The sequence below is a fragment of the Eptesicus fuscus genome, chromosome 9 (assembly GCF_027574615.1).
Source record: "Eptesicus fuscus isolate TK198812 chromosome 9, DD_ASM_mEF_20220401, whole genome shotgun sequence".
Lineage (NCBI taxonomy): Eukaryota > Metazoa > Chordata > Mammalia > Chiroptera > Vespertilionidae > Eptesicus > Eptesicus fuscus.
The window spans coordinates 20,117,693-20,134,007 of record NC_072481.1 but is presented as its reverse complement, the minus strand read 5'-3'; the positions used below and the strand labels follow the sequence as shown (position 1 = coordinate 20,134,007).

Below are 16,315 nucleotides of genomic sequence, written 5' to 3'. Positions count from 1 at the left end.
AGAAACATTGATGAGAGAGAAACATTGATTAGCTGTCTCCTGCACGCCCCCTACTGGAGATTGAGCCCACAACCAAGGTACATGCCCTTGACCGGAACCGAACCCAGGACCCTTCAGTCCGTGGGCCGATGCTCTATCCACTGAGCTAAACAGGTTAGGGCCATGTGTTCCTTTTTTATATAATACCACTTTTTTAAAAATATATATATTTTATTGATTTTTTACAGAGACGAAGGGAGAGGGATAGAGAGTTAGAAACAGATGAGAGAGAAACATCGATCAGCTGCCTCCTGCACACCTCCTACTGGGGATGTGCCTGCAACCAAGGTACATGCCCTTGACTGGAATCGAACCTGGGACCCTTTCAGTCTGCAGGCCGACGCTCTATCCACTGAGCCAAACCAGTTAGGGCTATGTAATACCACTTTTGAATTAACTCTGTGAGTTCAGAGTTCCCAAAAATAGGGAACATGAAGATAAGTCTCAAAGGAGGCAAGACCATACAATGGAGTCAGGACAGTCTCTTCAATAAATGGTGTTGGGTAAACTGGACAGATACTTGCAAAAAAATGAAACTAGACCACCAACTTACACCATAATAAACACAAAAATAAACTCAAAATGGATAAAGGACTTAAACGTAGGATGGGAAACCATTAAAATCTTAGAAGAAGCCATAGTCAGCAAAATAGCAGACATTTGTCATAGCAATATATTTAACGATACAGCTCCTAGGGCAGTGGTTCTCAACCTTTCTAATGCCGCGACCCTTTAATACAGTTCCTCATGTTGTGGTGACCCCCAACCATAAAATTATTTTCGTTGCTACTTCATAACTGTAATTTTGCTACTGTTATGAATCGTAATGTAAATATCTGTGTTTTCCGATGGTCATAGGCTCTAGGGCAATGGAAACTAAGGAGAAAATAAACAAATGGGACTACATCAAAATAAAAAGCTTCTGCACAGCAAAAGAAACCACTAACAAAACAATAAGAAAGCCCACTGCATGGGAGAACATATTTGCCAATGTTACCTCCAATAAGGCTTTAATCTCCAACATTTACAGGGAACTCATACAACTTAACAAAAGGAAGATAAACAATCCAATCAAAAAGTGGGCAAAGGACCTAAATAGATACTTTTCGAAAGAGGACATACAGAAGGCTGAGAGACATATGAAAACATGCTCAAAGTCACTAATCATCTGAGAGATGCAAATCAAAACAACAATGAGATACCATCTCACACCTGTCAGAATGGCTAAATCAACAAACAAGTGTTGGTGAGGATGCGGAGAAAAAGGAACCCTCCTTCACTGCTGGTGGGAATGCAGACTGGTGCAGCCACAGTGAAAGATAGTACTATGGAGTTTCCTCAAAAAGTTAAAAATGGAACTCTCATTTGACCCAGTCATCCCACTTCTAGGAATATATCCCAAGAAAACAGAAACACCAATCAGAAAGGATATATGCACCCCTATGTTCATAGCAGCACAATTTACAATAACTAAGATTTGGAAACATCCTAAATGCCCATCAGCAGATGAGTGGATTAGAAAACTATGGTACATCTACACAATGGAATACTACGCTGCTATAAAAAAGAAGGAATTCTTACCATTTGCAACAGCATAGATGGAACTGGAGAGCATTATGCCAAGTGAAATAAGCCACATGATCTCACTCATTTATGGATAATAAAGAACATTACAACCTGATGAACAAAAAGATAGATACACAGGCAGAGAAGCATCGAACAGACTGTCAAACTACAGCAGGAAGGCTGGGGAGGGTTGTGGGGGAGGTAAGAGATCAACCGAAAGACTTGTATGCATGCATATAAGCATAACCAATGGACGCAAGACACAGTGGGGGGAGGGGGGAGGGCATGTGCAGGGAGCGGAATAGGGGAGGCCGGGGGAAGGTCAATGGGGAACAAAGGGAGACATATGTACTACTATTTGTAATACTTTAAACAATAAAATAAAATTTAAAAAATAAAAATATGTTTGAAAATAAAAAATAGGTGGCAATAGTAAGATATGTACACATATAATACCTTAATAAAAAAAAATTGAAAAAAAAGAAAATAAAAAATAAAGAAGATAAGTCTCTTACATGCAAACAAGTTGAATTTATTCTCACAAACTGGAAGTGTGCTGAACATAGAACTGATTCTGCTAGTTAATTGTTGCCATAAACAAGGGCTACAGAGCAATTACGCTAAAGCTGGTATTTTTGGTAGAGGCCCTTCAACTAGTAACTTTTATGTACCTAGTAATCCCTTGTAGTGAGTGCCCTCCCTCATACCTCTGTGTGTATTTTGCACCATGGGGTTTTATCAGGACAGAGCCTTACTTACAGCTTGACAATCCGTGCTGCTTTATTAAACTTTCTTGGAGTCTGCAGGTCATGGAGGCTCAGCTCACCATGTCCATGTCACAGTGACCCAAGTTCAGCCCCAAGGCCTCCCAGTCACTCACTGGCAGATGGTCTTTGGGCAGGTTACTAAATCTTTCCCAGCTTCCCCCAGTGACTTCATCTACAAAATGAGAATAAAAATAGACCTGCTTCTAGGGCTACTGTGAGCATTACATATGATATATAGAGGACCCCATATAATAAAGTGCTTAACGTGGAGCTTGGCACGTAATAAGGACTAAATAAATGAGAATTATAGTTATTGGAGGCTAGCATGAACATTTCATTATACCGGTGTTAAGCATTTTCCAGACTAAAATTATGAATCATTTTCATTTTTCTTTGACATTTTTGGTACTTTCACGGACCACCTTTTCTCCTTTAGTATATTTACCTAAAATGAAACTTCACTAACATAAATGGAAAACCAGTATCGCCAGCCATAAATAGAAGTCAGTACATATGAAAATAAACACATAATTTAATACATAAATTCTCGTTTGTAAACGTCTACTCATCACCCCCTGAAATCACTCACCCACATCAATGGTGCACAGGCCATATTTTTGGAAATGCTGCACCGTGAGACAATTTTGAGCTTAGGCCTCTGTCAGTGAATTAGAGGAGGTACAATTTTCCTTTTCTTTTTCTTTTTAATATGCTTGTATTGATTTGAGAAAGAGAGGAAGGGAGAAAGAGAGAGAAAGAGAGAGGAGAGGGAGGGAGAGAGAGAGATATCAGTTGCCTCCCATACACACCCAACCTGGGTCTGGGCCCCGCCCAGGAATCGAACCTGAAACCTTTACTAGTAGGTGCACAGAATGATGCAAAACCAAATGAGCCACACTGGCCAGGACAGACACAGTTTTCTTTTCTTTTTTAAGTATATTTTTATTGATTTCAGAGAAAAAGGGAGAGGGAGAGAGAGATAGAAACATCAATGATGAGAGAGAATCATTGATCAGCTGCCTCCAGCAGGCCCCCTACCAGGGACCAAGCCCCCAAGCCGGGCATATGCCTTTGACCGGAATCGAACCTGGGGCTCTTAAATCCGCAGGCTGACTCTCTATCCACTGAGCCAAACCAACTAGGGTGGCACAATTTTCTTAATGGGCCAGCCTATTGACAAAAATTTAGTGGGCAATTTTTATGTGCCAAGTTCTGGTCTAGCGCTGGGGATACAGAGGTGCACAAACAGAGAGGTTCCCATACACCTGGCCCTGCCCTCTGTGACTGAGCCGGGTGCCCCTCCGGCAAGCTACTCCATTTTCACAGGAAGCCAACATGCCTGTCTTCAGCTCACTGATCGGTAATGTCTGTGACTCCCAACAACACTGACAACACAAAACAACGATACTTGCCAGGAAATAGCATCTCAAAATCTCCACCATTACCCACTTACCAAGTTAATGATGATTAGCTAAAACTTATAAAGGTGGGGTAGATCTCCACGTATTGACATGGTAAGACATCCCCGATACAGCATGGTCAGAAGTTACAGAACAGAATGTACAGTATAAGCGTATTTGCATTTAAATATGTGTGTATATATATAGGGGGGTTCTTTTAAGCAGGGCTCTGTGCTAAGCCTTTATTTGCATGATTTCATGTAATTCTCATAATAATCCTATGAAGTAAGTGCTATTATTATCCCCATTTTACAGATGCAAAAACTGAGGCCCAAACAGGGTAAAGCAATTTGCCTGAGGTCTCATTACAAACAAATAACTGGTAGAGTGACGATTTGACCCTGGGTTAACTTGCCTCCAGAGACTAGACTCTTAACCACCAGGCTTTTTAGTAGCCAGACATAGGAAATTCTGGAAGCATGCACACCAAATTGTCCACAGTGAGCATGCCCCAGGAGTGAGATTGGAGGGAGCTGCATTTCTTGCATTTCTTGACATGCCTCTATACTGTTTGAATTTTTAAAATTCAAATCCTGTGCTACTTTTGCACTTGAAAAAAACAAAACAAAACACAAACAAACAATAAAACCACCATCAACGCAAACACTCTGCTAAGAAACACGATCATTTTAGGAAGATCAGTTCTACAGCCCGTCCTTCCATTCCTCTCCTTGTCTCAAAAGGGATAGACATGGAGGAGGTGATGCTGGGGGCAAAACAGGTTCTGAAACCAAGGACGTTTGGAAAACACTGGATTAGACAAAATCAATCCAGCTCCTTCATGGAGGGACTTCCAGAGCTTTAACAAGTTCACGTCCACCGTGAAGCTAATCAGGACAGTTTGCAGCTGAGACCATGTTGATTTGGCTCTAGAAGATTTTCTTTCCAGACGCCTCAGGGAACTAGTGTTCTTTAGAACAAGCATTGGATATGCATCTACAGATACTTTTAAACCAACATTAATGTTGGTTGTTAGAGGAGGACACATCCCTGGATAGTATCGTGGTTTTGCCTGTCCCCATGCCACCCACACACCAGCTCCTCTCAGCATTGCTTTCACTGAATTAAGCTTGGCCTTAAAGCCATCAGCTTGTGGGTGTGCATATGGATTTGTAGGGTCCAGTGTGTGTTGTATGTGTAGCCCCTGCCTCTGCCTCTGAACATACATGAGTATATACATTTTCCAATGAGGATATGTATGGTGTTTGTGTAGCTGCATGGGGGATCCTCTTCTAAGGAAGACCTGTAGCTTAGTCTACAATTCTCACACCCACTATACACAGGAAACAAGCTCATTTGCAAAGCCGCACCACAAGTGTGAGAGAATGGGTGGTTCACTGGTTTGCCAAGGCGCTGAGTGGGAGTAATCCTGGGTGTGGGCATCCCTCCCTTTGGTGCACACTTGCAGGAAGATGGGGTGCCAAACCTCTGCTAAGCACCTACTATGCGTCAGGTACTACCCTGGCACATCACAGTCATTGTTTTCTCTCTGAGTGCCCACAAGCACTCTGTAAGGGAGAGACTCATTATCGCCTCTTTAGAGTCCGGAGAGGTGAAGCCACTTGTTCAAGAAAATGGCAGAACCGGAACTGTGCCTGGGTCTGCCTGCCTCTGAAGTGCGTGTTTTTTGCGTCGGCTGTCTTGCATTTGGTTTTGCTCTGAGATCTCTGCCATCACGGTACACAAGGAACAGGTCCCAGGGACAGAGGCCGTGGCTTCATGGTTTAGGTACTCTCCAAAGGGGGCCATTATCCCCCCTCAGAACGGCCTTGACTCTTCCAGGAAGCTCCCAGATCACCCAGGGATGTCTTCTCCCCTCCTCGGCACCCTTCGCCTGTCCTGGGCCCCACCACTTGGCACTTTTTGCCTTTGAGAAGAACCTCTGCCTCGAGCCCTGGCTCATCTGTCACTCCAGGCTGGGTTGGTGGGAAGGGGGACCGCTTACTCCTGTCCAGGATGTGCATGAGCCCCCTGGGTTCAGAGGGAGTCCGCATGTCCCCAGCCCCCACAGAAGTCTGCAGGCCTTGGAGCTAGGGACCGGGGAAAGGTGGGGACATGCTGACTAGATGGAAATTGTGTGTCAAAAAAAACTCCAATGGCAGGGGAAACCTGGACGGTCTGGTGCAGGTGGGGACTCCCCCCACAAACTGAAGGCCGAGAGTTAGGTGGTGGGTGAGGGGGTGGGCAGTTAGCTGACTATGCTTTCCTGGGTCTCCACCTTGCTGGGGTTTGAAGCAGGAATCCACAGGACCAATTGGCCCTACACCTGCAGTCACTGAGGTGGAGGGGGGGGGCGCGCAGTGGGAGCTAGCAGGCCAGGGGAGAGGGGAGGACATCCGGTGACACTTGGCAGGGGCAGGAATGGCAACTTTCCAGATGGAAGTTCAGATGTTCCTCACTCAGGGCCAACTGCACGCCTGTCCGGGACTAAAATAGCCCTTCCTCTCCCCTTCTCCCCTTATTCTCTCCGCTCCAACTTCCCGGCGTCCGGGCAGATGAAGGCCCCTCCCAGATGATAAGTATGCCCTCACATGTCCATCCACTCCCAACCGGAGACTCCTCCCTCTCTCAAGCAATGCTGGTCACTGCGGCTAGGATCTCTTTACTCACGTCCATTCGGATGCTCTGGGGGACTCCGAGCTCTCTCAGGAGATTCTTGTCGCTGGGTTCTGCCCCAGCAACCGGAAGGATTCTGGGTCCCTTGACTCAAGCCTGTCCATTACCCTGCTCCATGGGAGGTCACAGCCTGCCCTAGACCATCACTCTGTCCCAAGACCTGGCTCTGCCACTGCCTTGCTGGGGGACTGCCGGGAGGGAGTGCTTGGCCCTCTCTGGGTGTCAGGAGGCTCATCCATCGTGGGATGAGGGACTGGACTTGGGGATTCTTTTTCTTTTCTTTTTTCGTATAGGCGCTGCCAAAGCGAGCGCCGACTTGGGGATTCCTGAAGGTCTTTATAATACCTGATAGTCCATGTGCCAGATCTCCAAGTGAGGTGGAGGCTAGAGGCGGGCAGTGTGGCAGAACCAAGAGCCACCATCTCCACAGGAAAGAGGTGAGCTGGCTGCACTGCATGCCTCCTGCCTGACCTTCAGCAAGGTGCTTCTGTTCCCCAAGCCTGCAGGGCTGCTGCATACCCAGGCAGCCTGGCCCCATGTCTAGTTCCATCCCCCTCATATCAGGTTCCCAACCACAGCCCCTTGGCCCCTGTTCCCAGTCCTCCTTACCTGCCCAGCCCAGGAGCCCTCTGGCCCCATTCACATGGTCCTCCCGGCCTAGCCTGGCTGCCCAGACAGCTTCAGCTCTCCTCGCCGTGGTAGCCACCACCTGACTCCTCGCGCCCACGTCCCACCCTGACTTCCTGCCTCCTCCTGAGGGCTTCGCAGCCAACCGGGCCCCAGTAGCCCAACCACAAGCCTCCAGCACCCCAAGCTTCCTGCCACCGCAGTCCCTCGTGCCTCAGTCCCTGAGGGTCCCGTACATCTCCAGGCCTAGCTCTCCTCGCCTTGAGGGTGGCACTTGGAGAAGGGAGGACATTTGCTGTTATCTCCCTCCTGCCCTCCAGGGTGCACCCGGACAAGAGATTCAAGGGCAGCCTTTAAACCCCAAAGAGCAGGGGCAGGCAGACACACACTCAGCTGTCAGTGAAAGGCAAGAAGCGCTGCTCTCACAGTCTGAGAGACGCTTTCGTGACAGTCTGAGGCAAAGGTAACATCACTTCCGAGTCAGAGGAGAGTCCAATGTCCCTGTTAAGCAGGTGGAGAGCAGAACCCCCATGTTATAGGCAGGTGTCAGGCTAACATGGCTACTTGCAGTCAGAAAAATAGCCGTCTCATTTCTGGGCACAGGACGATGGCTTATGATAGTCAGAGGGTAGGCTAACACTCCTCTTCCAGACAGATGCTGGACAGCAAGCTGTTTAAGGAAGCGGGCAGGACAACACAATGGCTGGTGAGTGGTGGATCACTTCTAATTCAGGTAGAGGCAAGGCCATAGACCCTGTTAAAGGTGTGGGGACTGGCACCACCTCCTGCAGCCAGTGGAAGACAGAACAAACAGCCCTTCCCCGGGCACCAGGTGCAGGCAGCGGACTGGCAGCACTTCCTGTTACAGGCAGGAGGCAGGAACTCTGTCTCAAGCACAAGAATCCCCCTTTTACCTGGGGCCACACTGAGGCTGGCACCACCATAGGCGGAGGGCCAGGTCACCGGTGTTAGGAGAAACTCTAGGTGGCCTTTACCAGGCCCACGATCCTTGACCCCCTCCCAGAGGAAAGTATAAACGCGTCACTACCGCCGCTGCCCGAGCTACACTGAGTGAGCAGGTTGGGGGAGGGGAGCCCACAGAGCATTGTTGGGGTTTGTGAGGTGGAAGCTGATTGTGTGTGCACCTCAGCTGCCGAGGGAAGGGGAGACAGGAAATGGGTGGGGGAAGAGGAAGCCTGAGTTGGAAAGTCAGACAAAGAGGGTAACAGAAACAAAGGCTGAGAGAGACAAAGTTAACAGAAAACACACAGCAGGCTACAGTGACACAGAGCCCGGAGTCTGGGCTGCAGCCGAAGCGCCCCTTCACAGGCCATCTCCGGGCCTCAGCCCAATAGTAACAAGCGCTGGCGATAGTAATTGAAATCTGCGTCTATCGAGGGCTTGCTGGGCATTGCCGCACTAAAGACAGGTCCAACCACTTGTGGAGTGAGAATTAGCGCTTCCATTTTAGAGGTCAAGAAACAGATTCAGAAATTAAGGGACCTCCTCAAGGTCTGATGGAAATAAATGGTGGGGCTGGCTTTGAATCCAGGCCTGGCAGGTCCTGCAATTCTTCAGCTGCTCATTTACCCACGTCACTTCCATGGGGGTCATGTAGGATTTTAAGTTCTTTCCCAGTTCTGACCTTGGTAAGATGGATAGAGCTAGAGCTGTGGGGGCGATCAGGATCCATTAGTTCGTGTCCACCCCCAACCCAGGCCTTCTCTCCTATAACGAATCCCTGGTCCCAGCAACAGAAGACACTCAGCGACCTTGGCCTGAATAAATGACTGCAGAGACCTTGGTGGGAAGCAGAGAGTGCATTTATTATGTAAGCTCCTACCGCCCCTCTCCAACTCCCTCACCACTCCTCCCCGTCTACCCCCCCCCACCCCCACCCCCCACACACAGCTGGGGCAGCAGCAGGAACAGGATGCTGGGCTTTAGGCTCCCAGATCTGAGTGTACCCACCAACCCCCTCTCCTGCCAGGTGCTGGTGCCTCTGGGGCACACCTCGCGTCCAGGTGGGTGGGGGGAAAGGGTAGCGGGTGGTCAGTAGGCACGCAGGTTCCCCTCAGCAGAGCGTGAAGCGTCGGGCGCTGATGTTCATGCGTGTGAGGCCGAGGTGCCGCAGCGGTGGGGCCAGGGCCAGGCAGGCCCCCGGCTCCAGTTCCAGCTCCAGCTCAGCCTCGTCCAGCAGCTCTTGGTGCAGATGACAGGCTTGGTCCACCTTCAGCCGGTGCAGCTGGGCCCGCAGGCGAAGCAGCTGCCCCGCCAGCTGCCGGTCCTGAGCCTGCATCTCCCGCTGCATCCGAGAGGGGGCATCAGCCGGCTGCCGGGGCCCTCAGCAGCTCTCGCCCGCCCGTCCTTCCCTTCCTGCCAACACCCTGGGTCTTTGCACTGTCTGTGTCCTCCACACCCCTTCTCATTCCAGTTTAATCCCTCCCCATCTCTCTGTCCTTGCTGCACACGAGTGGTTCTAAAACCAAGCTAAGAAGCCAGCATTGCCCTGGCCAGTGTGGCTAGGTTGGTTGGAGCCTCCTCCCATACACCAAGAGGAGGTGGGTTTGATTCCTGGTTAGGGCATATACCCGGGTTGCTGGTGTGACCCTCTGTGGGATGTTTCTCTCTCACATCTCTCTCTCTCCCCCCTCTAAAAAAAATCAATAAAATATATAAAAAAGAAAAATTTAAAGAATAACCCAGCATTAAACAAATACAAGTGCCTCAGGCCCCATCCCAGATAACTAAGTGGACTCTCCAGTTGGGAGCCTGGACCTCTTTACATTTACACACGTTGGATTAAGAGCCACCTATTCGCCGAAACTGGTTTGGCTCAGTGGATAGAGCGTCGGCCTGCGGACTCAAGGGTCCCGGGTTTGATTCCGGTCAAGGGCATGTACCTTGGTTGCGGGCACATCCCCAGTGGGGGGTGTGCAAGAGGCAGCTGATCAATGTTTCTCTCTCATCAATGTTTCTAACTCCCTATCCCTCTCTCTTCCTCTCTGTAAAAAATCAGTAAAATATATTTTTAAAAAAAGAGCCACCTATTCAACATTCGCCCCCCCAGATTCTGCCTCCAGAGAGCCTCATTCTGAACTTCACAGTGCCTGCGGGTGGAGCAATCCCCAGAGTAGGGGAGGCCATGCCCTCCCCATCTGTGTAACTGGTGGCCCTTCAGCCACAGAAGCACTAGGTCAGCAGACTGAATGGAATCCTCCAGCAAGTCTTCCTGAATAAAACGCCGTGTCCTGGCCCCTCAGGACACAGCCACAGGAATGCGCAGTTGCTGGAGGTGGGATCCATTCCCACCCCACACCAGTGGGCTTGGAGAACTGTCTCCCAGGCCCTCTGCAAGGCTGTCCACCCCACAGACTCACCAGCTCCCGTCGCAGCCACTCAAGGGCAGAGTCCATCGAGTCAAAGCCGCAGATGGCCCCAGGTTCCCCCGGCCCCGGCCCAGGCCCAGCTCGGGCCTTGCGCCAGGCCTGGCTCTGGACCTGGGCGGTCCACTCCAGGTATGAGGGCCGCCGTGTTTGCAGCTGCAGCTTCGCCGTCAGCGCCTTCACAGAATCCAGGCTCTCTTCCTCCTCATTCTCTTCGCCCACTGCCTGGAATTTCAGTGGCCTCAGGGACATGGAGGGAGGGGTGGGTGACAAAGCAAGACTGCAGCTCTGGGATTAGGAAAAGGCTGGTAATACGGCCCAGGTAGTGGCGGCAGAAGCTGAGGGTGAACGGAGTGTGCCAGTGTGCGATGGTGAATGTTCCAGGTGGGTCGGGGAGGCTGAGTGTGTGAGGGTGAGTGAGTAGATGGGTGTGGGAGGCAGAGTGTGCAAGGGCTGGGATTTTCCAGGACCGCTAACCCTGGGGCCACGTGATGCCCATCCGTTTGGCGACAGAAGAAGCCCTGCTCTTTTGGCCCCTTGGATGGATTTTATTGTCTTTGCCCAGAAGGAGACACCCAGTTTCCCAGAAAGGAAGTTGTTCCAGGATAAGAAAAGCATCACCAACACCAGCTTCTTGGCCCTCTTCCTAAGACCCAAGTAAGGGAGTGGGGAGGGGATAGAACGCTGACAAGCTGCCCTCTGTCCTCACTCATGGCAAAGGAAGTGTCCAGAGCCCTGGCCTGGGAGTCAGAAGACTTGGGTTCTGCCGCTGGCTGTGAGGGACCTTGGATATGTCACTGACTCTCCGCTGGGACAGATCTTTGATTTCAAGCTTGCTCTAAGGAACTTCAGGTTCCCCTGGAAATCTCCCAGAGACTGCATGCAGGACCAGGGCACACCTTGGGTGCTCCAAGGCCTGTTTCTCCCGGCCCTTCCCAGGGCTTCAACCCGAGCAGTTCCCTTTTTTAAACTTTGTATTGAAATATGACACACACAGAAAAACTCACATATCATAAATACACAGCTTGATGAATACGCACAAGCTTGGAAGCTAGTGGACCAGAAGGCCCTTTGAAGGCAGGAGTCCATCTCCTTCTTCTTAATAGTCAGTACTTAACACAGTATAGGCCTCAGTGTTTGAGAAATAAAAGAATAATTGGGTGGGTGGGTTGATGAGTCCTCCAGTCAATCGGTTTATCTCGTGTTAATTACCAGTTGAAGTGTGACTCTTGCCAGACTGTAAGCCCTATGAACAGAACTCAAGTCATCCTTTGGTTACAACACTAAGCATAGGGCCCAGCTCATTGTATGGACAAAGAATGGAGTAATAGGGGACGGAGCTCCAGAAGTGGTCACAGTAGAGGGCGCCCTTAGGCAGGGGCATCCAGCTGTGGTGGCTGAGGGGTGCCAGTTACACAGCTGCTTGCATTTAAGGCAGACCAAAGGATTTCCCCCACCCAACCTCAGCTGTAAGGGAGGAAGTAGGCAGTTCCCAGTTTCACACCCACACTTTCCACCCCTACCGCCAGGGTCCAGAAGAAGAGATGGTATTTTTCTTTCTTTTTTAAGTCAGCCAGAGTGCCAGCATTCCAGTCTAAAAAGCCAAAACTATTGCCCTAGCCCAGTGGTCGGCAAACCGCGGCTCGCGAGCCACATGCGGCTCTTTGGCCCCTTGAGTGTGGCTCTTCGACAAAATACCACGTGCGGGCACGCATGTACAGTGCAATTGAAACTTCGTGGCCCATGCGCAGAAGTCGGTTTTCGGCTCTCAAAAGAAATTTCAATCGTTGTACTGTTGATATTTGGCTCTGTTGACTAATGAGTTTGCCTACCACTGCCCTAGCCAGTTTGGCTCAGTGGATAGAGCGGCGGCCTGCGGACTGAAGAGTCCTGGGTTCATTTGGAGTTTCCGCTGGATCCCCAGTAGGGGGCGTGCAGGAGGCAGCCGATCCATGATTCTCTCTCATCATTGATGTTTCTATCTCTGTCCCTCTCCCTTCCTCTCTGAAATCAGTAAAAATATATTTGTAAAAAATAAAGTAAAAAGCCAAAAATATTGAGTGCCTCATGCGAATTAAGCACCAGGCTAAGGGTTTAAGCAAGATTATTCTCCCCATTTCACAGATGGTGAAATTGAGGTTTCCTTAACAAGTTCTGTGGGGTCCTCGCTAAGAGGTGCTGGCAGTAAGAGGGGGAAATTTCTTTGGAAGTGTGTTATCCCTTCCTCCAAGGAGCCTCCTTAACAGCTGTCCTGGGGGGTGCCAGCTGCCCAGCCAGTTCCTGTCCCTTTTGGAGCCCGAGCTTGCCCCGCCTGACGCTCCTGGAGTCTGTCCTTTTGCTGGGCCAGGGCCCACCTCCGGAGGAATGGAGTTCTCGGAGTTGATCCGCACCAGCCGGGCCCAACCCGAGCTCTTGCGGGGCCAGGAGGCGGCCCCACTGCGTGGCACGCTGTGCGTTACCGGCCACCACCTGCTGCTGTCTCCAGGGCCCCAGGCCACTCTGGACCTTTGGCTGCTGCTGTTGCGTAGTGTTGACTCCATGGAGAAGCGGTGAGCTTGGCGGGGGCGACCCTGGAGTTGGGGACTTCGCGGTTCCGCGGAGCGAGGGGAACGAGCAAGTGCAGTTGGAGCTGGTGCATTACGTCCAATCCTACAACTGGTTTCTCCTCCCCTGATGGGGGGCGGGGTACACTTAGCCTAAACCCGTTCATCCCCAGCGTCGCGGGTGCTACAGCTGGACCTAGGCCGCCCCATCGAGGTACACCGCGGTGCACCCGAGGCGCTTAAGCTAACCCTATCCCGTAACGACGGTAGTAAAAGGGGTTACTGAGCAAGAGTATTCAGCAGCCAGTGTTATCCCGGGGCACAGCTAATGGCCAGGGAACCCGGGTGGTCTGGAGTACTTGGAGAGGCGGGAGCTGCGGGACCGAGGGGCTGGAAGGTGTGGGTGGGATGACCCCACCTTTCCCAGATCCCCCGACTCCTTCTCCCTGGGATCGGTCATCACCTCCTCTCTGTTCTTCTACCGTCCCACGGGCTTGAGATTGGGCGACGCCTGGCACTTCCACCCGCCCGGATGCTACACTACAAGGGACTAGCACGCGAGGTGGTGCGGTCGTGGGGGCCTCGGGATGGGGAAGCGCCGGGCCTGGGAGGGGCGCGGGGACACGGCACTCACTGGGTGCTCTAGAGCTGGCCTTCGGCCCTCCCTGCGCTGCAGACCCGTGATCATGCCGGCACCCTACTGGTGCCTTCACTGGCCCAGCTCATCCTGGGCCCCTTGAGCCGGACCATGGCTGGATTCCAGGAACTGGTGGAGTGGGAGTGGATCCAGGTAAGTGACCACCCAGCCCCAGCCCTACCCCTCTATCCAGATACCCTGCTTCCTTGTACCTATTGCTCTGGCCAGCCATCGCTTCCAGCTGCACTGTGCCCACTCGGCCTTCTGTGCCTGCCCCAAGCACGAGGCGTCCACCTTTCTCCTCTTTCTGGGCTGTGTGTGGCAGCTGGGCCGCCAGTTCCCGCTGTCGCTGGAGTTTGGGGAAGGTTTGCTGTTGGCGTTGTTTGAGCACGCCTATACCTCCCTTTTTGGCACCTTCCACTGCAACAGCGAAAAGGGGAGGTGAGCTAAAGGGGTGTCAAGGTGGCTCAGGGGGCAGGCATAGGACAGGGTCAGATATCTGCTGCATCAGCACCCTACTTCCTTAGAAGACATCTTTCCCTTTCAGATGAGTTTCTGTCTTAGGAAAACTTCGAGTGTCCTCTCCTGCCTCCAAATCTCACACTTTCTCCTAACGTTTGCAAACCCAGAGGTGGATGGGTCTGAGGTCAGTCCTTTGAACCTACTCACGCTGTCCATAATCAAGAGCAATTGCATCTTTTACTTAAAAACAAGGACTGAAAAAGTTGCTGCAAAAAGAAATTATTTCTGAGGCTCTACCTCCTACAGGATTGATTCTAGTGAAGCAATAGAGGTTGAAAGCTGAATCCAATTGTTTGGGCTCGAATTCTGGCTCCACTACTCACCTGCTGGGTAATCCTAAGTAAACCTGAGTCTTGGTTTGCTCATTAGTAGCAAAGAGAGGATCATAATCACAGCCATAATCTATTGGGATGGTGGTGATGGTGTGAGGATTAGCAGGGTTTAAGCATGGAAAGTGCTTAGCACAGTGTCTGGCTCAACCACTGAGCAACACCAGCCAGGCAGTGTGGGTTATTTTTATTATTTCTCTCATGAGACTGAATTGTTGAAAGGGTTCTCTCCAGGAAGGTGGAAATCATACTCTTTTGTTGCCTATGTCCCCCACCCCCTTGTTTTTACCAACTTCATTCATGGGTCATCCAGGTTGGAAATGATGTTTACCTCCCTCCTTCGTGTATTTAGTCTTTCTCCTAAAAACTTCATAGCTTAGTCCTCTCATGTCAAGGCTACTTCTACCAACCCCAATCCAAATTCTTTCCTTTCCACGCGGCCCATTGGAACAGTCACCACACTGCTTTATTTCCACTTTCATCATTCATCAGTTTTTAACAAAGCCCCGGCCAATGTGGTTCAGCAGTTAAGCATTGACCGATGAACCAAGAGGTCATGATTCGAGTCCAGGTCAGGGGACAGCCCAGGTTGCAGGCTCCATCCTCAGTAGGGGGTGTGCAGGAGGCAGTTGATCAATGAGTTTCTCTCATCATTGATGTTTCTCTCTTTTTCTCTAAAATCAATTTAAAAATATATATTTAAAAAATTAACTCTACAGTTCAGATCTGTACATTACACAATTAAAAAAAGCAACAACTCATCAGTCCTGACCTATCAACACGCACACTGGGGCCTTTTCCACTTTCTTGCTTTTGCCCATGCGGTTCCCCTCTTAGTTATTTCCATGTGTTTGCACACCTGGTGGACTTCTGCTGAAAGGCCCAGCTTAAATGGCATTTTCCTAATTAGCCTTCCCTGACACTTGCAGGCACAGCTAAGCAGAACCCCTTATAAACAGGACTAGTCTTGCCCAGCTTTATTCTAATGCCCAGTTCAGGATCTGACTGCAGTAACATTTGCAAGAACAAGGAGAGATTATCACTACCCCAGGTGGCTGTCACCGTACTAAAAACCCAAGCACATAGCTGAGTCTGGAACTCACTCCCTCATTCCCTACAGATGCCTGTGTAAGAACTCCAACACACTCCTCGTGCTCGGGGCTCAACCAGCCAAAAAGGCAACGGAAACTCTGGAACCTGCTCTATGTGCTCAATCCTTTGGCCATCTGGCCTTCTGTGGAGCCTCACAGCCTGAGACTGTGGCACAGTGATTCCCCCCTTCTCCCCTAGGGAGCTATCCTCTCTGCTTAACTCTTTATATATATATATATATTTTTTTATTGATTTCAGAGAGGAAGGGATAGAAACATCAATGAGAGTCATTAATTGGCTGCCTACTGCACGCCCACTGAGGATTGAGCCCACAACCCTGGCATGTGACCTTGACCAGAATCAAACCCGGGACTCTTCAGTCTGCAGGCTGAGGCTCTATCCACTGAGCCAAACCGGATAGGCACTGCTTAACTTCATTACTTGTCCTTCTCTTCCTCAGGCCTATTTCTGCACTGGGACGCCCCCCCCCCCCCCCCCCCCCGCCCCCAAGCCTTCAGAGGTAGCATGGGAGGCGTGGCCAATAGTAACAGATGAGAAGACAGAAGGCTCTCAGCCAATGGTTTCAGCCTCTGAGCCCCAGCCCTAAGTGCTGGCATCTCCTAGAGTGGCTGAGACCTCTCCAGGCCCCACAGCATCTTCGGACCTTGAAGGTGCCTGCAACCAGCCTAGCTCATAATACTGAACTTCCAGGTTTGAAGTGTCCAAAGAAA

General features: G+C 50.5%; 2 protein-coding genes across 2 annotated transcripts; one reads left to right on the top strand and one right to left on the bottom strand.

The window, feature by feature from the left end:
* Positions 1–8,981: 8,981 nt before the first annotated feature.
* Positions 8,982–11,152, bottom strand: FAM167B (family with sequence similarity 167 member B). Its single transcript, XM_008157009.3, has 2 exons — positions 10,456–11,152; positions 8,982–9,380 (listed from the first exon to the last, which is right to left on the bottom strand). Exons 1-2 carry the CDS (start codon positions 10,711–10,713, stop codon positions 9,150–9,152), a joined length of 489 nt encoding a protein of 162 aa, XP_008155231.2. The 5' UTR covers positions 10,714–11,152; the 3' UTR covers positions 8,982–9,149.
* A 1,662-nt stretch (positions 11,153–12,814) lies between these two features.
* On the top strand, positions 12,815–16,191 carry LOC129150200 (myotubularin-related protein 9-like). The gene is given in 8 exon segments (XM_054720714.1): positions 12,815–13,010; positions 13,178–13,185; positions 13,341–13,543; positions 13,546–13,569; positions 13,681–13,793; positions 13,864–14,085; positions 15,614–15,755; positions 16,042–16,191. Coding segments are annotated over 8 exon segments (1,047 nt in total). The 5' UTR covers positions 12,815–12,825.
* The last annotated feature ends 124 nt before the right edge of the window (positions 16,192–16,315 follow it).